Source organism: Acomys russatus, chromosome 22 (assembly GCF_903995435.1).
Source record: "Acomys russatus chromosome 22, mAcoRus1.1, whole genome shotgun sequence".
In the NCBI taxonomy this organism is placed as follows: Eukaryota; Metazoa; Chordata; class Mammalia; order Rodentia; family Muridae; genus Acomys; species Acomys russatus.
The window spans coordinates 1,397,057-1,423,121 of NC_067158.1; the positions used below are offsets into that span (position 1 = coordinate 1,397,057).

Sequence of the window (26,065 nt, forward strand, 5' to 3'; positions counted from 1 at the left end):
TAAATTAAAACATATGAAGCTTTATATTTGAACAGCCCAGTGAAGGTTTTATTCTACATTTAAACCACCTCTCAGATATATTTACCTAATAAAGATACAATGATTTTGAAACATTTAAGAGCCAGGCACTGAAATCTACACTATTTTATGCTGGAAAGTTCTAAAGTGGGAACATATTACGCAACACATTTGAGGTCAGGATATTATTATGCTAACTTTACAAACAGAGAAGTAAAGAATCAAGAACTTGTTTCAGAGAGAACAAGTTACTTGCCAAAAACCACAGTGAGTCAGTGGCAGAATTCGGAATACAGCCAAAATGCTCAGTCAGTCCTTGATTGTCACCAAACAACACTGCCTTTCTTCTTGGGGGAAAAACTTAGGCAATTTTTTACTCAAGTTTACAATTTATTCTCTCATATTCATCCCATCAATCTTAATAAAAGAAACTAACTTTGATGCTCCAGTTCAACATTTGTAATGTACTATAATAAATATTTGGGTTGTTTCTACTGTAGCAAAGTAACCAGGGGCAAAATTTAATACTGAATATAAATATACATGTAACCACTTCAGCTAAAAATGTACAATATAAACCTAATCTTTTTCCAATAAGGATTAAATAACAACAACACACATCTTCATCTCTGCCTCTGTCTACATCTCTCATATAGCAATCCAACTGCTACTCCAACTGTATTCTTGTGGCTTACCAAATGAGAGGTGCATACCAAATAGACACCGCTGCCCTGTGCCAGGCTGAGATGCATCTCCCGGGCCAATTACAGAGCCGGAGAAGACAACACATCCTCAAGAAGAAAACTGGCTCTTTGATCATTAAGAAACTTACAAAGGTCTGATTCAAGTTAGTTAAGTTTCTAATGCTCTACTTATGTCGTTATACGATCATCTAAACATACTCCATACTGTCACCCAGAGTTCTACATCCCAGTAAAAACTAACTATTGCGATGACATAAAAATGTTTAAAAGTAAATTACCAGGAAAGCACAATTCCTAGTTATGAGTAGGAACTGAAGGCTTTTGGAGGGAATGAAATAGGCTTCAATAGGCTTAAAAACACTCATCTCTTTTGGACTAGGAAATACTAAGCAGGTCTTGTAAGAACTGTTAATTAACTTTCTAACTATACATTCACAGCATATGTGAACCAGCTTTTCACAAACAGCAACGCCAATTTCTTAATTTAACATTTCTGTAATTACTGACTTATGAATAATTTTTTAGCTAATCAGAATACAAAATGACAATTATGAAATATAATAATTAATATTAATTCAGAGTACCGCAATTTAACTGTCTTAATGGTTCTCTGCTACCATTTAAAAAAGAAACATACATCCCCTTTTATAAGCCTACAAATCACTGTTTCTTCACTAGCACTGCGTTGAGATAAACTACATTTATACATTATATAAACTACATTTATACATTATATAAACTACATTTATCAGTTACATCTGTTATATTCACCAACAAAGGAACAAAGGTATTTTTAAAAGCAAATGCAATATATAGAAGCTATAAATGAGTAAGAACTGATAACCAATTGGAATATCAGCAACAACAAACAACATTATTTATCTTAATATTTAATTGGTTGGCATATAAACAATCATGTACAACATATTATAGAAATGTAATGACTTATTTATATATGAATAGTGCCCCCATAGTGGTAACCAGAAGGTAGAAAGGGTGTTAAGAAGAGAAAGATAGGGAGGCAGAGGCAGGCAGATAGATCTCGGTGAGTTTGAGGCCAGCCTGGTCTACAAAGTGAGTCCAGGATAGCCAAGGCTACACAGAGAAACACTGTCTCAGAAAAAAAAAAAAAAAGAGGACGGGGTGAGTTGGAGCCGAGCTAGATTAGAACAGGGGACTGCTAACTGACGCCCTGATAGATGGGTAGGAGAATAACTTTAACTAATGCCATACACTGTACAGCAGGACCATGGTGGACAATTAACTGAACACTGAAAAACAGCCAGGTCAGAAGATATTTGTAGGCCCTTAAAACAAATAAATAATGTCTTGATGTTATAGGCATACAAATAATTCTGATCTGATCATTATCTATGATATATATATATATATACATATATATGCATATATATTCAACATTGATGTTGGATACATCATGTTTAATTAGTATATATAAACCAAACATATCTCCTAAGCAGTCATCTCAAAGCCAACAAATTCTAGAATATATGTAGATAAATGTGAAATATTACTAGTGAACTCATTTGTTTGTTTACAAAAATATCATTTCATAGGCTGGGGCCATAGCTCAGTTGGGAAAGTGCTTGCCTCACGTACATGAATACAAACTTACAATTCCAAGCACTGCATACATTGAGTGTGGTGGTGCATGGCTGTAATCCCAGCACTGAGAGGTGGAAGTACACTAATCAGAAATCCAAGGCCAACCAGAGCTACATAACAAGTTTGAGGCCAGTCTGGGGTACAGGAGACCATGTCTCAGAGGAACAATAAATCAAACTCTAAAGCAAAACTCAGAATACTTCATTCTCTGAAGAACCAGGACAACTCTACATTGAAATAATTTAAAAAGCAGTGGCCTTCAGAGATGGTGAGTGGATAAAGTGCTTGTCATGCAAGTGTGATGGCCTGCTACAGGAACCCTGGATGTGCTAGTGTGCATCTGTAACCCTAGAGCTCTTACAGAGATTGGTGGCCCAGAGAGGGGAACTTCCAGAAACTAAAAAAACAAACTATTACATGGCAACTATAGACAGGTCTTTTTTTTTTTTAAGACATGTCTTAAGTAAGCTGTTCTCTGACTTCCACAAGTGTGGCATGCACGTGTGTGTGTACACACACACACACACACACACACACACACACACAGTTGTTGTTTTTTAGGTTAATTAAATGCAAAATCTAGGTAAGTAGATATGGAAGTCAGGTCAGTATGCTTTAGCCTACAAGCAAACAGACCTAAATCTAAAGTGATTCTCAATTTGTTGTAGATACAGACTCCCACTGTAATTATTAAAGCAGCACCCTACACTCACAAGTATCAACTTTGTAAAAATAACTTAAATATCTACCCAAGCACCAACCTTATTTGAGAAAAAGATTGCAAGAAAACCTATATAAACTATCACACCTGGCAATTTATGTATTCAGTAACTGTTGGCTATCATTAAAGAACGATAGGGCCAAGGCTGACTGTTAGAAAAGTGCCTGCTGTGTGTGCATAACCTGGGTTCAGATCCCAGCACCCAGACAAGGAGCTGGGTGCATCTGTGTGGACCTGTAATTCCAATGCTGGGAGGCAGGGACAGGAGGATCCCTGGGACCCGCAGCAAGTATAGCTAAGTCAGAGAGTCCCAGGTTCAGTGAGATACCCTAGGTCAAGAAATAAGTTGACTGAAAAGACACCTGATACTGACCTCTGCTCTTCCCATGCCTACATGTGCATACATGAACAGTCATGTACATACAAAAACATTTCCCACAAATTCCCCAAGATTTATTTATTTTTATGTGAGTTTGCCTACAGTATGTCTGCATTATGGCTGTGCCTGGTGCCCACAAAGGTCAGAAGAGGGTATTAGATTTCATGAGAATGGAATCTGTGGGTGCTGGGAATCAAACTTGGGTACTCTTGAAGAGTAAGCCAGTGCTCTTAACCTATTGCTCCAGCCCCAAATCCTCTCTTAACTGCTACTTCCAATTATCTTTTCCTAAGGCACAAACTTGCATAAGCAAACTAGAAGAAACGTATGGAGATGCTTCTAAATTAGGGAAAAAACATGACATTAATACTACAACTAATTTCTTTAAATAAAAGAAATGTTCTTTGACATAATTTCTTTATAAGGTGATATACTTAAGAATATCAAGTCTTTCAGAAAACTAGAGCCTCAAGAACAGTTTGTAAGAATGAATATATGAAGAAATATTTTAACTTACCTGAACTGCACAACCAAGTAAGAGTAAAAGCAACTTTTTAACTTCTTCTGTGCCTTGCTCTGAAATAAAAACACTAGTAAGGACAGCATTTAGCTTTGTTTCAACTCCTTCACACACTGGACAATCAATCCTAGAGATGATTGACTGTACGAAGACGAACTTTGCAAACAATTGGTGGAATGTAAACAGGTGTCTTATGTGTGCACAAAGTGGTGGCAGCAGAAGACATGACAAGAACACTCCTTTGAAGGGGCGACAGTGCAGACAAATAAGCTTTAAGCCAAGCACACTAAGCCATCTGCTCTGTCCTACAGATTGCACTACATCAGCCTTGCTGACATAAGGGCACACCAGAGTGGCTGCTAATGGGTCTGTTCTTCTTTATTATTTTCCTACTAGAATACAAACACTAGGGTTCATCTACCTATATAATTTAAACATATTTCTCACTGCACAGGTTCATAAGGATCAGAAACTTAAATGCCCATCACAGTAAGTCTAATAAAATAAGCTGGATGGGGTAGGTCATACCTGTAATCCCAACATTTAAGAAACTAAAGTAGAAGAACTACATGAGCTAGCCTGGACTACATAGTGAGTTCCAGGCCAGCCTGGGGCTACAGTGTGAGATCCTATTTTACAGTAATAAATTTTAAAAAAAGAAAGTGTATGTAAAAAACTGGATAAAAGTTATCAGTCCAGAACAGAACTGCAGACACCCCTTGTCAACAGTGTTCAGTTAAGATTGTCTTAAAATATTCAGCTGAACATAGCACAAACACGTAACATTCAGAGAGATTTTTGCTATCAGGTTAACATACTTGTAATGAAATTTAGCTCTTCATAGTCAATATTTCCTCTTACTTTTAAATTAACATTTTTCCAGCTTTACTAAACCATTTTATTAATCATTATTCATGCATGCACACTCTTCTGCTTTAAGTTTGGCAACAAGTTGCTTTCCTTCCCCTCAAATCCCATCACCCTAGATGTATCTTACATCTCTGTGGCCCCCAACCCCAATCCTGAGTAGGTAGCATCTCTGTATTGTTACATGCATTAGCATTTTGTATATATCTTTGTCACATGAATTATATTATCTCACAGGAATCTTTGGAACTTTCACCAAACCACAAGGTCCCCTAACACAAAAACCATGTCTACCCTATGACTTGGTATTTACTTACTAAATGCATATGGAATCGGAAATAATCCCATTTTAGACGCTAATCTTATATAACCAAATACCCTAGAACATCTCTAAAGATCACCTAAATAAGTGAATTTCTAATTGAGTTCACTACTAATGTATTTCATTGGTAGATTCCTCTATAAAAGCAGCTGCTTACATACTGCCTTTTACTTGGGTTTTATTTTTGTCTCAACTGGGCTAGGGTTCAGTTAGAGAAGATATATTCGATCTGAGTATCATGTAGTCCTCTGCTGGGATGTTTTATAGTTGCTAGTTACTCAGTTTCAAAAAGTAAACTCTAGGATGCACGGGTACAGCACATGTGTGGTGTATGGGAGACCCTAGGATCAAGTTCCAGAAACAGCAAAATATAAGTAACATTCTAGTAAAGGAGTAAGACCTTTTAGAATATAATAATTTAAATAATCTAAGAAACTCTCTCGTCTTCCACTAAGAAATAGTTTATTATAAATTAAAATGTTCATCAGTAAAACTTCAACCTAACGGGTGGAGTACAGTTCAATGATACAGGAGCTGGGCTAGTGATTGAGTCCAACATTCAGTCCACATGATTACAAAAGTGAACTAGCAAACAAACAAAACAACAAGAAAAAAAATCCAGAGCTCCAACATTTTGGCAGCAGTAAACAGGTATATAAATATAAAAATTAACTGTCTCAACATCAGTCCTGTTCTAACACCACTGCTTAGAATGAGATAATAAAAATCATAACCTCCCCAAAGCTACCAGTTCGATGTATCAGATTTAGTGTTGAGTGTGTATATACCACTAACAGCTTTTTTTCTTACAAAATAGCATCCTCAACTTTTCAATTGAGGTTGAAGAAAAGCTACTGAGGATGGGGATAAATGGTCAAATCCTTGGTAAACATTATTAATGTTAAACAAACATAGGCATTATTATCACATCATACGGACTTAAGACTTACCAGAAAAGGGATTTTTGCCAATGATCAAGACATTTGGCAATGACATCATAATCAACTGCTGCAAAGTCTCCTGTAAAAAGATATTCAGTAGTTAGTAACCACATGACTAGTGCTGACCATGGAACCACTCACCAAGTTATAATTTAGGTTTTGTATACTCCTCTATGGGTATGCTATATTAAAAATAAATATATAGAGGATCCATTATGTCTCGTCTTTTGCACCTTTAATAAATTAAATAAATAGCTAAGTTATGACAGACTTAAAGGATCTGTTACCCTTGAATCTGTAAAGCTGAGACAAGAGTTTTTTGTTTTTTCTTTTTAAGATGTTTTGAGGCCAGCCTGGGTTAAATATTGAGTCTGGGATAGCCTTACCTGTGGAGTGAAACCCTATCTCAAAATATAGTAATAAGTAAACAATTTAAAAGATAAAACCTTTTGATTTATTTTTACTTTTAGATTTTTCTTACATTGAATCCAAATGAAGACTAATTTTAAGATTATGGGGAAATTTTTTATCTTAAAGACATTATAAATAAAACTTAAAAACCTGCTTTTGAGTAATGTGCGTCAACACTGATGAGTCAGAAGCACTCTTCTACTGACTTGCACGTGACGTTCTATCTGTCAACGGCAATGGCACTCTCTTTTCAGGTCTCTTCTCATCATAACAACACACACTCAGACTCACTTATCACCAGACTCATCAATGACTCCATTAAACAAACACTGGCCTTTACACCATACGTCCACTTATAATTCAAAATTGTATAACTGATAGATTTAATATCATATAACATCTATCTAACATGGAATGTGAGTGCTACAGTGGAATCTGAATTGTTAGGCTTTTTATAAAACCTTTTGTTGGGGAGGATAGAAAGTAAAACAAAAGTATAAAATGATTAAATTGTATTAAACTGTTTCTGAGTTTAATATAATTTAGTTATTACATTATTTTAAAGTGTTAAATTTAAGTTAACTCTGACAATAACAACATAAAGTAGTAAGGCAGTTAAAAAAAATTACACTAATCTCAACAAAACAAAACAAAAAAAACCCCACAAAAATTACACTAAATTTTTAGAAAGAAAATGACTTCAATTTCTACTTGGTTACTCTATGGCTACCATAGGTATCTTAGATCTAATGTAGCCTTACAAGTTGTTTTTAAAACATACACAATATAAGCTGGGATGGTGGCACAAGCCTGCTACTTTAAAACTTGAGGTCAGAGGACTGCTGGAAGTTCAAGACCAACCTGGCCTACACAGGAGAGTTCAAGCTGGCCATGCTGATGTATGCCTTGACCCAGCACTCAGCAGAGGCAGGCAGAGCTGAGCTCAAGGCTGGTCTACATAGTAAGCTGCGCGCGCGTGTGTGTGTGTGTGTGTGTGTCTTGGTGCGCGCATGCATGCGCACATAAGAGAGAGGTAAAAAGCTTAATTTTCACTGCCACAATTAAAATGTTACTGTGTTAGAAATTCACTCAGCTCTAAAGATAGTCATGATTAAGATATTAAAGAAATGGGAATAAGAATATGGAAATGAACACAAAATAAACATGACTTTACTAAGAGGATTATAAAAACAGGACAGGACATACACAAACTAGTTAAGGTAGCTTCCATTGACGCATGTGATAAAACACACCTATAAAATTCATGAAAAAGTAAAAACATTAATAGTCTTAAAAAGAGAATTTTTTGGAAATTTCTAAAATTCTAATCTAAATTGGAACATATGTCCAACAAATACTGAATGCTCATTATTTGCCACATATTATTTGAAGAAATATAGAGCAGCTAACAATACTTGCTCTACAGGAACTTACATTTTAGTAAGAGTAAACAGTAAATACATGTCCAAGTGCTTCAGGTCATGAGCGCCACAGATAAAATACAGCAGGAGAGGCTGGAGAGATGGTGCAAAGGCTGAGAGCGTATGCTGTTCACTCAGGACCTGAGTTTGGATCCCAGCACCCACAGCAGGTGCCTCACAACTACCTCTGACTCTGGCTCCAAGGCCCATCTTATTCTGGCCACACAGACCAGTCTGCACAAATGTGGCACATATACATATATAAATAAAAATTTAAACATAAAACAAACAAAAAGCAGTTATGAAGAGTATTAGTAAATGTGAGAATGTTGAAATTTTGTAAAGACATGCAAGTCGTCAAAGAAAATTTGGGCATTTCCAAGGATATTTTAAAGAACAGTTTCACTAGAAAAAAAATTCAGTTCTGGCATGAAGACAGTCCCAAAGAGTAAGAGAACTATAAAAATTGAAAAAGAACTAGAAAGCATTATAGGTAATAAAAATATTGCTTGTGTATTGAAGGATACTGAAAGTAGCTTCCTCCCTCATAGCTTAGTTGGCATTATATCATGAAATGGTGTCAGTTGTAGTATTTAATTTGAGCACTTTACTTTAAGTTATACACAAACATGCATCGACTAAACTTCATGTACCTAATAGTGAGAAAGATGTCTTAACTGTGAACCAGGTATAAATTTTACATGTGAAGCACCAGAGCTGGAGGGTGAGGTACCAGGCCAGCACTGACCCAGACATCCATCACTCCACTTTCAAGTCCTCAAAGTCCTTCAGAAGTGACCTAGTAAGGAAATGCTATTTGGGGAAAGCAGAAACCTTAATTGAGGAAATGCCTCTATCAGACTGACCAAATAAAAAGGAAATCAAGAAAGGAACTGAAAATGAAACACTACACGTCCAACCCATGGGATGCAATGTAAGCTCCCCTAAGACGGCGCGGTTAACTCTCACAGAGGGCCTGAGTTTGGTTCCCATCACTCAAAGCTGCAGAACATCTGAGGCCTATAGACCAGTCTGTGGATTGTTTTTTAAATTAATGATTGATGTGAGAAGACTCAGCCCACTGTGCACAGGACCACCTTTGGGCAAGCAGTCTTGGGTTGTAGAAAAGAACAAGTCAGTGAGCACAATTCCTCCATGGGCTTTACTTGAGTTCCTGACCTGAGTTCCCTCAACGATGGCTGTCCTGAATCTCATTTTGTAGACCAGGCTAGCCTGGAACTCACAGAGATCGACCTGCCTCTACCTCCCAAATGCTGGGATTAAAGACATGCACCACCACTGCCCGGCTTCCATGATGGACTCTTTTTCTAGAAGCATAAGCCAAAATAAAGTCCTTCCTTAACTTGTCTTGGTCATGATATTTTATCTCAGCAACTGCCCTAGTTAGGGTTACTATCAATACGCTGCAACACTATGACCAAAAGCAAGTTGGGGAGAAGAGGGTTTATTCAGCTTACACTTCCACCTCAAAGTCCATCACTGGAGAATGTCAGGACAGGAACTCAAACAGGGCAAGAACCTGGAGGCAGGAGCTGATGCAGAGGCCATGGAGCAGTGCTGCTGACTGGCTTGCTCCCCATGGCTTCCTCTGCCTGCTTTCTTCTAGAACCCAGGTCCACCAGTCTAATGGGGGCCCCACCCACAATGGACTAATTAAGAAAATCCCTATAGCAGTGGTTCTCAACCTTCCAAATACAGCTCTTCATGCTGTGGTGACCCCCAAGCACAGAAGTATTTTCGTTGCTACTTCATAACTGTAACTCTGCTACTGTTATGCATGGTAATGTAAATATTTGATATGCATGATATCTGATAATGTGGCCCCCCACAAGGGGTCATGACCCACAGGTTGAGAGCCACTGTCTTACAGGCTTGCCTACAGCCCTATCTGATGGAGTCAATTTCTCAACTACGGTTCTTTCTCTCAGATAACTATAGCTTCTGTGTCAAGTTGACATAAAAGTAGCCAGCACTGCTCAGAAAAGTAAGTGATACTTTTACCTTACTCCAGTCAGAATGGCTGCCATCAGAAAACTGGATGGCAACAAGTGCTGGAGAGGATGTGAGAGAAGGAAATCCTTAGTCACTGTTTATAGGGCTGGTGCAGAGATTAGAGGGTACTAAGAAAACTAAAAAGAGAACTACCACATGATTCAGCTATGTGACACTGGGGCATATACCCAGAGGCCTTTATATTCTAACATACGTACTTGCACATCCATATTTATTGCTATACTAGTCAGAACAGCCAAAACAAGAACAAAAACAAAACAAAACAAAAAAACAGCTTCTAGATATCTGTCACTGATGGATATAAAACATTGTATATATACACACAATGGAATTTCATTCACCTCTAAAGGAAAAAAAAAATGAAATTAAGAAACTTGGAGAAATGAGTGAAACAGGAAAAGATTATATTAAAGTTATAATCTAAGCTACATGTCCTCTCTCCTGTGCAGATCCTAGCCTCTAATTATTACATGTGTATTTATGTGGAATAAGTGCCGCTTTGGATGTGGGAAGCTGCTAGGGAGAACACATGTGATATAAAAGTGGAAGGGGTAAACCTGGGTGGGAAATGTTTAAGCAAGGATAAAGGCATGTAGATAAAGAAGACTATGAAAAATTAAAAACCAAAACTATGAAAAGCAGTAAGAAAACTAATAAGCAAATTTAAAAAATAAAATTTCAAAAAAAGGCTCAAGTAAGTAAATTAAGAGATGAAAAAAGACATTAAAAGAGAGACAAATAAAATATAGAATATAAGAAAAGACTTTAAATTTTATATTCCAACAAGTTGTGAAACCTATTAAAAATGGATGCATTTCTTGGCACTGATGACCTACTGAAATTGAACCAAGAGATATAAACAACATAAACAGACCTACACTAAGAATTGATACTGAAAATAGGCAGAAAATTAACCCTCTACTGAGGTACTGTACTTGACCCTCCCAGAAGTCCTACCCCGAAGGGCAGTGTTTTATAGAGCACAACCAAATGGCTTGGACCTATTTTTCTTAATTACTCAGAAAAGTATAATATTTGCTTTTCATCTCCCTCTGTTTTAAGCATGTTTTTTTCTAGAGCACCCACATACATATTTCCCACTGTGTGGCTGAACCCTAAGTCTGTCCTTTTTCTCCTCTGGTATCTTCCTCTGGGCAGCAGCTGAGCTCTGCAGTTTGCCTGCCCAGGAGTTTCTTTCCTTCTTTCTTTTTTAAGGTTTTTTGAGACAGAGTTTCTATGTGTAGCCCTGGCTGTCCTGGAACCCTCTTTGTAGACCAGGCTGGCCTTGAACCCACAGAGATCCACCTGCCTCTGCCTCCACAGTGCTGGGATTAAAGGTGTGTACCACTACGCCTGGCTCAAGTATATTTCTTTTAAACTCTCAATTTTACTGTAGTTTCCATTTGACTCCCTTCTTTTTGGTTTTTTGAGACAGGGTTTCTCTAGGTAGCCCTGGCTGTCCTGGACTCTCTTTATAGTCCAGGATGGCCTCGAACTCACAGAGATCACATGCCTCTGCCTCCCCAGTGCTGGGATTACAGGCTTTGAATTCATTCTTAAGATACTTTATTAATGAAAATAAGAAACTCAAGAGGTTGTAAGACCTTGATTTCCCTGGTATCATCTGGTCAATACGAAGGGACACCACAAAATAATGTTTAACATTTCCAGACTTATTCTTAGAAAGCAGTGTTATCTCAAAACCCAAACCAGATATAAACACAAGGAAAAGAGAAAACAATAGACATTTCTAGCTAAGATGACAGAGTTTGGGCCAGGTGGTGGTGGTGCACAACTTTAATTGCAGCACTTGGGAGGCAGAGGCAGGCGGATCTCTGTGTTTGAGGCCTGCCTCGTCTACAGAGTGAGTCCAGGACAGCTAAGGATACTCAAGAGAGAAAAAAAAAAGTTGGCAGAAGATTCCATAAATGAACAAACATCAGGGTAACAGAAAGATGCTTTGTCCCAAAGAAAGAAACAAATAGCAATAAAAGTAATGGATTAAGAAAGGAAAGTGGGGGACAGCTAAAAAGCACACAAAACAGAAAGGTTATGGATTTTTTTTTAAAAAAGCAGGACTGCTGCCTCTCTACCAGGGAGGAAAAAGCCAAATGGTAGGCCAGTGCACAGGCAGTCATAGGTCAATGCTCAGAAGCCTTAAATCTAGCAGGAAGGAATTGGTGTGACAGTAATTCTACCTGTATGCTGGCCCAGCATAGGAGGAAAAATCAGCTTGTCCCTCCCTATTGTTAGCCAGGGCCATGCTATTTTGCATACTCAATTTTGGTTGAATTGTGGCAATTCCAGTAACTCCAGTAATGGTTTCTAGAAGCAAATTAACTTATTTCTTGCCCTGTGGCCAGCCAGAGAGGATGTTTATCCATCACTTAACCTTCTTTGGCTGATTACTTATTATTGGTTACTCCTCACAATGTCCCATCATGGGATAAAAAGGGAAACTTTCAACCTCCTTCTCTGCCTTGCTCCACAATCTACTTTTCTGGCCTAAAACTATCCAACCCTTCTTGTTGACTTTTCACCTATATCTCTAAGTGCTATAACCAGGCACCATTTGAAAGGCCTATTATTTGAGACTGCTACTCCAAGGCCCTCAAAACAAAGAACCATCACAACTATGTGAGCTTGAGGACACCCTCCCACAGTGTCTGGGTGGGAGTGGTCATAAGAGGCATAGATATAAAGGGGATAGTTGGACTTGGTGAGAATTGTTATCAGCGGTGCACTTAGGCTATGAAAAACAGAAGCACCAACTCCCATGATTTAGTCTCTAAGAAGACTAATCCCTGCAAGTCTATGGCCACTAGAGTGCTTGCCTCCACTGCCACACATAGGTCTAGATCCAGCCCATTACTTTACTTGTATTTACTTTTGCTTTCTTACAGCATTTTATTACCTCTCCTGGTTTATGTGGGACTACAGCATCTAACCCAGCATCTGTGTATACTAGGCAAACATTCTAACAAGCAATCTACACCTTCATCCTCTTAAAAATTTAAATATGGTTACATGAGTTATGTGGACCACATGTATGCTGAAGGCCATGGGAGCCAGGAGAAGATCTTAGATTCCCAAAACAGAATAACAGTTAGTTGTAAGCCAACATGTAGGTGTGAGCAATATAACTCAGATCCTCTGCAAAAGCAGTAAGCCCTCTTAACCTCTAAGGCAGCTCTCCAGACGCCCATAGCTCAGTTTCCAGAGCCTCTTCCTTCTCTCATGCCTCATGCTCCTTCGGCTGTGAAGGCACTAAGACTGCCACATAGAGCAACAAGGGCTCTCAGTTCCGGCTCTCTAGTGACATCTTAGTAAAACAAAAGGACACTTCCAGCCTTGATATAAGCAAATCCTGGGTGCAAAAATGGAGGGAGGCATTCTCTGGAGCAAGAAAAAATCTGGAAAGCTATAGCTCACAGAACTCAGTGGGGAAAAAAAAAAAAAAAAGTAAATGCAGCAAGAAAGGACACGTGCACTCTAGCCTGAAGTGCAGGGACAATAAGCATACCAACTGTGTGAGTGCAGCCCACCACACACACCTAGTAGATTCCACTAAGGGGCTCAGAATAAAGCTGCCTCGATTCTTTGCCATTTAAAATTATTTTTGCTATCTTTTTTTTTAAACATATGTCTAGTATTCTTAGAATTGTTTTTTACTTCTTATATTATTTTAAAACACTTATGGCTTTATTTTAATCATAGTCTTAGTATTACTTAATTTTGTTTTCTGTTACAAGACTGCTTTTTATCTCTTGTTCTTAAAAATTGCTTTTCTTTCTTTACCCCTATCTTACTTTCCCTTAAGTTATCCTTTTCCAGACAACATCTATTAGTTTACACATTTACTATTACTTTTACCCTAGTTTTAAATTTTATAATTAGTATGAATCTTCCCATTTCCTTACCTACAGTTATTAGCAGCATATTACTTATTGTTAATTTTTACTCTTGTGCATATGCTTTGTCTCGGTGTGTTAGCTATGGCAGTTCATTTTCTCTCTGTGAGGCAAGGAGCACTGAGCACTAGACAAGGTTTCTACCTAAGAAAGGTCCCAAATAGGTACTAACCCCAACAAATGGAAGCAAAATATGAAAAAGTCAACAAGACCCCTCCTGTAAAACCTCACACTCAGGGCACAGGCACAGTGACCTGTGTCTTTAATCCCAAAACTCCAAAGAAAAGGCAGAAGAATCTCTATGAGTTCTAGGCCAGCCTGATCTATACAGTAAGCCTCAGGCCAATCGACAAAATGAGATCCTGCCTAAAAATTTTATTAAAAAGTTTAAAAATAAGAAAGTTCACAATCAATTCATTGAATGAACTAAAAGATACAGAAATGACTGAAATGTAAAACAATACAACAGTTTGGTTTAAAAACAATCAATAACCTGGAAGAGAGTTCAAACAGGCAGAGGAGTAAAGTAAGGAAGTAAATTCAGGACCTAGACAACAAAGTCTGCAGTACACATGGGAAATCCAGCAGACAAGTATATAATAAAAAACCAAAAATGAACCCAGAAAGGCGAGTATGTGAAAAAGCCAATGAAAAAACAAAACAACCAACAACAACCCCACCACAGTAGATAGCAGCACTAGACACCAATGACTGATAACAGAGACAAGGAAATATTAATTCACATGCCCAAAATAACAAAAAACAAAACAAAAAAACAATACCAAAAATTCCAAGACATTTAGGCTACAACCAAGAAACTAAACCTAAGACTCATTAAGAACCCTCAACAGACATGGCCACAAAAGAAATTCTCCATGATGTTAAAATGCCAAAAACCACAAAATGAAGTAATTTTAACAGCTGCAAGAGAAAATGGCAACTCACTTACAAAGAAAACCTCAGAGGATCATGAGGCCGTTCAGTGGAAAGGCCAGGAAAGTATACATCACACTCCAAGGACTGAGAGTAGAGAACTGCCAACAAGATGGCTAGATCCAGCAGACTCACCTCTTAAAATTAATGGAGAATAAAAATGTCCAAAGTACAGCATAGACTAAAGCAATTCACAGCTATTACACCAGCATTGCAGAAGACACTAGCAGTTCTTTTTCAGTTAAAAGCAATTTTAGATTTTAGTAAAGAATAAAATTTAGAAGATAAACAAATGACAAAAAGAAAATATGTCCAACTCAGTAAAATGCCAAGCTTCTAAGATAAACAAGAGAAAAAGAAAGAACAGTGTCAAACCAAAGAGGAAACAACAAGTTTACAGGAGTCAGCAAACGAGTCAGTAATACAACTAAATGTACATAGTCTTAATTAAATTAAAAGATGCATTCCAGGGCTGAGGAGATAGCACAGGGACACAGCACTTGGTCCTGGGTTCAATATACAGTATCAATACACAATACAAACAAAAATAGCTTATTATATTAAGAAAAATCCTACTCTTCTCCATCTACAAAAAAGACTAAACGTGGAAAGATGGAATTAAGTGAAAGCTGAGACAATTAAGAATAGCAATATGTAATTTTGATAGGAGTTGATATCAAGCCAAAAGCAATCAGGATAAAAAAAATCACTATAAATAACAAAGAGAACAATTAGTCAAGAATAAACAATTGTAGGGGCTGAAGAGATGGCTCAGTGATTAGCAGAGCTTGTAAAGGACCTAGGTTCAGTTGCCAGGACTCTAGTTCCAAGGGCTCTATCTATCTGATGCTCTTTTCTGACACCCATGGGCAGTACACACATGTGGTATACAGGCTCAAACATAGGCAAAATATGCGTACATATAAAATAAAGTCTTTTAGAAATTAAGAAGGACTGACAGAGAAATGTCTCAGTGGTTAAAAGTACTTGTTGCTCTTACAGAGGGCCTACATTTGATTCCCAGCACCCACACGGTGTCTTACAACCGTCAGTATCACCAGCTCCGAGGGACTTGACACCCTCTCTGACCTTGTACACTGGGCATACACATAGGAGAAAAGAAGAGGTATAGCTTCATCTAAAACACACTGCTGTGACTTGACAAATACTTCGTAGAGTTGAAAGCATGGCAGAGAAGCTGGGAAGACGGCTCAGTGGTTAAGAGCACCTGCTTTCTTGGAGAGGGCCAGGTTTTGATTTCCAGCACCCATGTAGCAGTTCACAACTATCTGTAACTCCAGTTCTAGAAATCAGACACCTTCTTCTGGCCTCTGTAGGCCACATGGTGCACATACACATACATTGAGGCAAACACTCATATGCATAAAATAATTAAATCCTTAGTGTAAAAATAAAAAACAAAGAATTTTAAAATCATAAAATTACTTAGCATTAATCTATTCTAAAGGTATAACACGATTCTACAAAAGCATCTAGACACAGACTAACTTTGGCCTTTGTTATATTAAGCATAGTGATAATTAAAGTATTTTCAGAGTTGATTTTGTAGGAAAACATTTCTTATAAAAATATTTAATTTGGAGAACATTGAAGGAGAGGAAGAAAGAATGTAAGAGCCAGAGGATTTCAAAAGCCATCTTGTGGACATGCCATGCTGTTGCACTCAATGAACTCACTGCACAAAGCATGGCAACAAGACCAGTCAGCATTCCAGCAGGCAGCACTGACAGGACCTGGTGGGCTACCAAGAGGAGCGAGTGGAAGGGCAGAGCAGGGCAGGGTGGGTGGATACAATTAAGATACACTGCAATTAAGATACATGCATCAAAAATATGTAAAACCAATAATTAGGGGGAAATATAGAACAATCATCCAGTTCTCCAAAACAAGTTTATGTTCATCTGTATCTACTAATATCTTTCTTCAAAGTATACAAATGAAAGGCTGATAAATCCTTTGGTTTAAAAAAAGCACTTAAACTCTTCTTTTTCAATTCCCAGGCAACAAATTATAAATGTTATACTCAGTAATTAGCTGTCCAGCTAGCTCAGTTGGTTGAGCATGGGACTCTTAATCCCAGGGTTGGAGGTACAAGCCTCAAAAAGGGCAGTGTCTGTTTCTGTCTGGGTGAGTTTATATATTCAACTCAAATTTAGAGCCAGGCATGGTGGCACATGCCTCAGTCCCTGTACTCAAGTGGCAGAGGCAGGCAATCTCTGAGTTTGAGGACAGCCTGGTCTACAAAGAGAGTTCCAGGACAGCTAAGGCTATCTCAAAAAACTCCAAAACAAAACAAAAGAAAAATAAAAAATTCAAAAGCATACAAACTACATTTTCTGAACAAAAAACTTAAAAACCCTCTCCATAACTCATAAATGAAATAGAACATAGCATAAATTATAAGACATTGAAATTAGCATTTAAAAATTGGTTACCAAACAAAAATTAGTGCAACTACAGCAATTTTAAGAGACGCATTAGTGGCATTAAGAATTAAGGTTTGGAGCCGGGCGTGGTGGCGCACGCCTTTAATCCCAGCACTCAGGAGGCAGAGGCAGGCAGATCGCTGTGAGGTGGCGGCCAGCCTGGTCTACAAAGCGAGTCCAGGACAGCGAGTCCAGAGAGACCCTGTCTCAAAAAACCAACAAAACAAAACAAAACAAAACAGAACAAAGAGTTAAGGTTTGTAGGCGGTGTGGTGGTGCATGCCTATAATCTCAGTGCTCAGGGAGGCAGAGGCAGGCGCAGCTCTGTGAGGCCAACCTGGTCTACAAAGTAAGTCCAGGACAGCCAAGGCTACACAGAGAAACCCCATTTCAAAAAACCAAAAGCGGGGGGGTGGGGGGGGGTGTAAAAGGTCTGTGGCTGGAGAGATGCTCCTCCAGAGTACTCTGGTTCATTTTTCCAGCATCCACATGGTGGCTCACAACCATCTGTTATCCCAGTTCCAGGGCATCTGTCTCCTTCTGGCCTCCACAGTTACTAGGCATGCACGTGGTACACAGGCATACATGCAGGCAAAATATCCAGACATTAAAAAAAAAATGTTCAGAATTAACTGACATATGTATTCAACTTAAGTGTAAAAAAGGGCATACGTCAAAAATGTAATTTAAGGAGGCTACCAAACTTATACTTATGCAAGTTCTCAACAAAGAATTAATTTAAAAATACAAATAAATGCGCTGTTATTAAAATATTATTATAAAAAGAAAATGGCCACTTACCTGATAATAAAATTTTATCTGTTTCACCAAAATGGATAGGTTATGAATTCTGAGTGAAGCATCATTGTTGACTTTTTTATTTACTCTCTGACTCTCCGATTTAGGATTACTGAAAGAAAATTGGAGGAAAAGCTTTTTAATTATACTGAAACACAATTAAAAATAAATGTTTCTTTTAAAGATTAAGCGTTCCTTTGTGCTAACTGTAATACAAAGCAGCAAAGCACTGCTTTCTTTTATACTCTGTGCTTCGAGCTCGTATCAGTGCGGCCAGCATTCCTTAATCGGTAACAAGTATACATGAAACCAAAGTCAATGCCCTTGATTGCCATTCTAATTCCATCCTCCCAAAATAAATCACTTCAACAAAGAATTCAAAATATGGGTTATTAACCCGAGTGGTTATTTATCCTCACTCAGTAATGCGAGTTATACTTCACTAGGAAATAACCCAGAAAAAATTTAAAAGTGAAGTTTCAGTGAGGGTCCAGTATTAATGGTATTGCAGAAGTCAGAGGCCTTGAACCAGATCAATGACTCATTGCAATAACATTTCCAAGCGAGCTGTTTGGACAGAAGGACACAATGTGTGACACAACATGGCACACTGTAGCTTCCAAAGCAAGATTTTTTTTTTCTTTTGGAGGGGAGGTTGCAAGGGAAGAGGGCAGATATACAGCGACTGAAAGATGAGTGGCACTGAGGTGCATGATGTAAAATCCACAAAGAATCAATAAAAAGTAAAAAATAAAATAAAATAACTTTAAATGCATGCAACACATAAGCAACACTGAACACAGCCAGGACTCAGGAAGCAGAGGAAATACAAAGCATAGACTCATGCTTATTCCATTCAGCTGTACCAGAGAGGATCAGCCAACACACTAACTTCAGACAGCCAAACCCTCACAAAAACACTAGTACCACAAAAAATCATAACAAAAATGTCTTTTCAAAAATAAATGACCGCACAGTAATGGCTCCCAATGACATGAACAGGTGTGTGAACAAATCCAGTGAGAAGACAAGTCTCCTTAGGGAATCCCAAGAAAACAAAAACAGATGAATGAAATGGGAAGGCAGCACAGAATTCGATGAAGAAACAGAAATACAGAAGAAATAACAAATTAAAATGAAAAACTCAGTAAGCCAATTAAAAACCTAGGCCCACACACAGAATTGATCATATAGAGGACTTATATCATATGAAAGACATATAACAAGATGAGAATAAGGTAAAGGAATGATTTAAAGTCAATGAAAAAAATTTAAAATATAGCAACAGAACATACAAGATCTGTCGGATATTATGAAAAAATTAAATTTACAAAGCATGAGCATGGTAGAATAATTCTATGTCAAATGCACAGCAAATATTGTAAGAAAAGTATTATAGAAGAAAAATGACCACATCTAAGTAAAAAGATGCCAATCCAGGCACCTACAGAGACCTACAGAACACCAAATAGAACCAGAACAGAATAGCCCCCACAAAAGTAAGCCATGCCCTGGGAAAACAATAAATACACAGAACAAAGGGGACTGAAAGATACAAAAGAGAAAGCCTAAGTGACACATTAAGGCAAGCCCATCAGAGTAATGGCTGATGTTCCAAAGGAAACTTAAAATCCAGAAGAGCTTGAATCAATGTACTTCAAGTCCTGAAAGATCAAATACACAAAATCTGACTACTATTGCCAGCAAAACTACCTGACACAATGGAAGAAAACAACTTTCCATGGAAAAAAAAAAAAGCAGCCTACAAGAATTTTTGAAAACTAAGCCAGCTCTATCAAGAAAATGGATAGAATGCATGAAGCAGAAAAGACTGATAAATCTAAGAAGCTACACAAAAGAATAAAAGATGCTAAGACATTTCTTAAGCAAATAAACTCTAAGAAACACAACAAAACTAACATGAAAGGAATGCAAACCTTTCAATAATTCAGAGTATAAAGACTTAATGTCCCCATCAAAATATATAAATTTGCATATTGGATCAGAAAAGAGGACCCTCTGTATTGCCTTCCAATATCTCACCACCCAAATTAGATTCCACCATAGGATGAAATGATGGACAAAGGTATCCAAACTAAATGGAATCAGGAAAACAGCAGCAGTCACTATTTGATACATAACAAAATTGAGCAACACAGATTAGAAGTGATGAAGGTCACTTGAGTGATTAAAGAAAACAATTTATCAAGATTGTAAACATGCACATATAAAATACAGGTGTACCTAATTTCATAAAACAAGATTTAAAATCACAGATTAACTCCAAGACAGTAACAGGAGGTGCCTTTCGTACCCTGCTCTCAGCCAGACAAGTCATACAAGCAAAAGAATGAACAGAGGAAGAATGGAGCTAAATGACACTACAGATCAAATACGATTAGCAGACAGCTATCAAACACTCGTCTCAATACTGCACAACAGACATTCTTCCCAGCAATCCATGGGACCCTGATCACATACCAAGACACAAAGCTGTCTCAACACATAGGAAAATAAAGGTAACTCCATTGTTCTATCTCACCACAAGGCTATAAAGCTAGAAATCAACAGTGGGGAAAACCACAGAAAAGGCAATCCCATAAGTGTCCAGATCACAAAAATTTTAAAAATCTCAAATAAGTAACTTAAAGACATATTCTCAAAGCTTTGAAAATACAAGGGCAAACACCAAACTCAAAATGAGCAGACAGAATGAAAAAAGTAAGATCAGAATAGAAATCAGTAAGATCGGAAAAAAAAAAGAAAATTGCTTTTAAAAAGATAACAATCAACGAAACCAAGAGTTGGTTCATTGAAAAATAAATAAATGAGGGCTGGAGAGAGGGCTCAGAGATTAAGAGCACTGACTGCTCTTCCAAAGGTTCTGAGTTCAATTCCCAGCAACCACTTGGTGGCTCACAACCATTTATAATGAGAAATGGTGCCCTCTTCTGACCTAAAGGTGTACATATAGGCAGAGCACTGTATACACAATAATAAATACACCTTCCAAAATTTGTTTAAACAAAACAAAAAAGAAAACAAGAAATGAGGTAAACCCTTATACAAATTAACCAAGAGAGAAAAGACTCAAATTAACAAGATTAGAGACAAAAAGACAAACACTGCACTAGAAAATGGAAGGACTCCACACTCACGAACGGGCAAAAGTTATATAAAAATAGCTATCCTTACAAAAGCAATCTACAGACTTAATGTAATCACAAACACTGCAACCCCACTCTCGACAGAACAGAAAAAAATCTTCAAGTGCATATGGAAGCACACCTTTGCATATGCAAAGCAATTCTGAGCATTTAAGAATATTACTCAAATAATACCATACCTGATTTCTAGTTCTACCTCAGAACTACAGTAATTATGCAGTATGGTATTGGCACAAAACAGAAATACAAATTGATGGAATACAACAGAGTTCCAGATATAAACCCACACAAGTACAACCACCTGATTTTTAAAAAATGAACGCCAACATGCACTTTGAATAAAAGACAGCCTTCTCAAAAAAGTGTAAAATAAAAAAAAGATTAAAAAAAGGTACTAGTTAAACTGACCCTCCACATGTAACCACGAAACTGGATCCTTGTCTCACTGTACACAAAACCACTTCCAAATGGATCAAGGACCTCAACAGAAAACCTGAAGTTCTGCAAGTTCTACAGAAAAAGTAGGGAATACACCGTAAGACAGACACAGGCATAGTAAGGGCTTCACAAGACAGACACGCGTGCTCAGGAAATGAGGCCAACAGCTGACAAAAGGGACCACATGAAGTTAAGTTTCTTGGGCCTGGAGTGATGGCTCAGCAGTTAAGAGCACTTGCTGCTCCTGCAGAGGACCCAGGATCATTCTCAGATCCCACATGGAGACTCAAAGTACCCTTCAGTTCCAGGAGAAACAATCCCCTCTTCTGGCCTGGCCTCCACAGGCCTGGTGCACACATGTTGTGCACATACATACCTGTAGACAAAACACTAATACACAAAATTTAAATATTTTAAATGTTTCTGAATAGTAAACAACAACAGCAACAACGACAAACTGTCACGTGAAGAGGCAGATTGCAGAATGGGAGAAAATATTTGCCACTTCCATATCTGATGAAGGATTAATAAACAAACCAAAAAACAAAAGAACTAAACAAAGAAACAAACAACCCAGTTAAGAAAACCCACTCCGTGAGCCGGGACCCTTGCCAGACACTGCTTACACGGCCAAGAACCTGAGACTGAACAGGCAGTGAACCTAGGGTAAAACCAAACGCTACTGGTCACGCTAAAGGACCACTGCAATAAAATGACCGCTACATGTCCCCTCAGCCATCATCGGAGAAGCTTCCTCTTGCAGTAGACGAGAACAAAGACCCACAACAGGACAACGTGCAGAGTGTGAAAGAGCCTTAGAATGCTCAGTCCTTGTCTTCAGCACAGCCTTCCTTTTCAGGATGCAGGGAACCACGTGGAAAAGGAGGCAGAATGATTTTAAGAGCCAGAGAGGATGAATAACACAAAGAAAAAGCATCTTCCAGACACAACAGGCCTGGCACACATCTGAGCTCACAGAGACTGAGGTAGCATGCACAGGGCCTGCACAGGTCCAAGGCAGGAAAGTGGACACAATCTCTCATCTGAAACCAAGAAGCTACCTCCATTTAGTAATCGACTGTAAGGGAGGATAACTGGGCATACAAACTACACTTCAGGGTAGGCCACAAGCCCAACAGAAGGTGTTTTTGGAGGTTTGGGGAAAGGGAGAAACGTTTTTCTTTTTCTTTTTTTCTGTTTTGTTTTTGTTTTCCCCTGAGACAGGGTCTCTCTGTATAGCCTTGGCTGTCCTGGAGTCACTTTGTAGACCAGGCTAGCCTGGAACTCACAGAGACCCACCTGCCTCTGCCTCCCAAGCGCTGGGATTAAAGGTGTGCGCTATATGTCCAGCTGAAAAAAATATTTTCAATTAAAACATTATACTCATTAGAGGGCGGGCTATGGAACTTCTCCAAACAAGAAGTATTAATGAACCCAGGGCTAGAGAGAAGTCTTACCAGTGAAGAGCACTTGTTGCTCTTCTGGAGGACCTCGATTCCGTTGGCAGCACCCACACCACGTGGCTCACAAGCACTTACAAGTCTAGCAGCAGGATATCTGAGGCCTGCTTTTGGCCTTCAGGGATACATACAGGCTCACACGTGCACATGTTAATACCAATCACACGAGTATACACACAAATACTATTTTTCAAAAACCAAAAATAAATATTAATGGGTAATAAATACTTTAAAATGTTCAATATCCTTAATCATCAGGCAAATGCAAATTAAAGCTACTTAGATTCCATTTCATTCCAGTCAGAATGGATCTTATAAAAAAATCAAATAACAAGGCTAGGAAGATGGCATTTGCTTTTCTTCCATATGACCTCATTTCAATTCCCAACACTCACATGGGGCCTCACAACCGCTGCAGTTGCAGTTGATCTGATGCTCTCTTCTAGCCTCTATGTGCAATGAACACACACAGTACACAAACACACATACAGGCAGAATACTCACAAACATAAAAAAATGTTTTTAAAAGCGAAAAGAAGAGCCAAAGGAAATAATAATAAGCATAAATGTGACTTTCTCTGAAAAGCAGCAGCCAACTGGCACCTTGCTGTACCACACTGCTTGTGCCAGGCCAGAGTCAGCAGTAGATCCCAGAGAAATAGATGGTCTTCCAGGCAGCATGAGGGCCACTCCAGGCTACACAGACAATCAGACTAGATAATAGATTGTATATAAAAAAAAGTTGCTGGAGCAGAGGCAGCTGTGGAGACAGAAATGTGGCAACAGAACCTCAAGCAGAGCTTCTCACGTTGTCCAGGAAATATTCATCAGAGAATGCAACACCTTCCTGTCCCCCAACCACCACAATTGCCTGAACAAGCTACAGGCAGCAGCTCAGGGTATAGTGTGAAATTTGGTACAGCAGCAGCAATGGAAGTAACCTTTCAATAACAATATAAATATAAGTGAGCGAGTATTCCATACCCTTTCAGAGCCCCAGTCACAAAATTAAAAAAACAAAAACCAAAACAACCCCACCCCCAAAAACCTGCTTGTAAAAAATGTTTCTCAGAATACCAAAGATACGGTTAAAAATTTCAGGCAGGGACCTCTGACACGGGGATTCCAGCAAAAAACAAAATTTAGTTACAGAAATCCCTTTCAGGTGCAAGGATACACTGACTTAACTCACGTGCATTACTGCAAATAGCAGCCTCTCCGCCCTCTACACATGTCTACACAGTTGATGAGAAAGCCACGCCCATAGGAAGCAGCTGGGAAGGAGTGCAAAATAAGGTTGTGATACCTTCTATTTCTCTTGATTACTCTTTAAAACCAAACACAAAGCAAACAAACCTCATTCTTATTTTTGTTTTTGTTTTTTTTTGAGACAAGGTTTCTCTGTGTAACAAGCCTGCTTGTCCTGGAACTCACTCTGTAGACCAAGTTAGCCTTTAACTCAGCCTTCCTCTGCCTCCCAAATGCTGGGAATAAAGGCATACGCCACCATGCCCAGCTCCACGTTTATGTTTTAATCATGCACTGCTATCCTCTCTTAGGTGGTGCTTTAACTTGTATCTTGTATAAAAAGGCATTTATTACTACTACTGTACAGAACTCTACTACTTCTCATTCCTACAACTCATATTTTACTTCTAATTTTTTCTTTATACCCTCTCTTATGGACTTCGCATTCCCTTTTTATTTTACTACTAAAATGTTGATAGAGATGCTCAAGAGTACAACACAAGAAATGACCCACAATAACTTCTACACAAGTTCACAACAACTCAATATCACAAATCACAGAAAATAGGGTTGCTGAAATGAAAAGACCTCAAATTCCCACTTTTAAAAAGTGACCATTGAGTTGTCTAGGGAGATGACTCAGTGGTTACAGGCATTTAACACTCTTGCAGAGAACCCAGGTTTGGTTCCCAGCACCCAAAGGAGTGACACACAACTATATGTAACTCAATTCCAGGGAAGCCAATGCCCTCTTCTAACCTCTGTATGCACTAGGCATCTACATAGTACATGTACATACATGTAGGTCAAATACTGCTGCATAAAAAATAAATCTACAATAATAACTGAAAGGCCAATGAGACTGCTCAGTCCATAAATGCACATGCCTGACCCAAGTTTGACCCATGGAATCCATATGGTGGACAGAGAGAAACAACTCCCACAAGTGTACGTACGTACGTACACACACACACACACACACACACACACACACACACACACACACACCCTCTAATAAAGCAAATGAATGAAGTAAAGAAATCAGTTTAGGAAACACTTCTTCCCAACAAGTCTTTCTCCTGCTTTTATATCTTTTTATTACATGTCCACCTAGAGTCTTAGAGGAGACTTTGAATAATGTTGAATGTTTAAGGCAGGTCTTTTCACATATACTATCCCTGGCCCCTTCCTGGTTTATCTCTCGGCTTCCTGAGCCTCCAGCATATAAAAAGCTATCCTCAACACACCACCACTACCAGGATGTTTTACCCAAGAACATGGGACTAAACATGAACAGAACTCTCAGAAACCATAATTAGAAAAGTTTTTACTTCCTTGAGTATACTGGCCACAGAATAAAGAAAAAGTAACTAATGCACTTTGTTGTAGAATTCTATCACTATATGTATACAATTAAATTTTGTGTAATGCTCTTTAGCAATCATGCTAAATTGATTTTGTTTTGTTTTCCAAGGGTTTTTCTATTTAACTCTGGCTGTCCTGGGCTCGCTTTGTAGACCAGGCTGGCCTCCAACTCCCAGATCCACCTGCCTCTGCCTCCCTAGTGCTGGGATTAAAGGTGTGCTCCACCACACCCAGCCTAAATTGATTCTTAGGGGTTATCTATTACACAGTCTTCTTAAAGGTTCCTAAAGAAAAGCTAGCTTTTCTGTGTTGATAGCCAATTACCATAACATCATTT

At 38.3% G+C, this 26,065-nt stretch overlaps 1 protein-coding gene across 2 annotated transcripts in view; it reads right to left on the bottom strand.

The window, feature by feature from the left end:
• Ccdc88a (coiled-coil domain containing 88A) overlaps positions 1-26,065 on the bottom strand; it is a 125,494-nt gene that overhangs the window by 77,860 nt on the left and 21,569 nt on the right. For both annotated transcript variants that reach the window (XM_051165166.1, XM_051165165.1), the window contains exons 3-5: positions 18,054-18,162; positions 6,105-6,174; positions 3,963-4,021 (exon numbers count right to left, since the gene is read on the bottom strand). In XM_051165166.1, the coding sequence (XP_051021123.1) occupies positions 3,963-4,021; positions 6,105-6,174; positions 18,054-18,162 (238 nt within the window). The remainder of the gene's footprint in view (positions 1-3,962; positions 4,022-6,104; positions 6,175-18,053; positions 18,163-26,065) is intronic.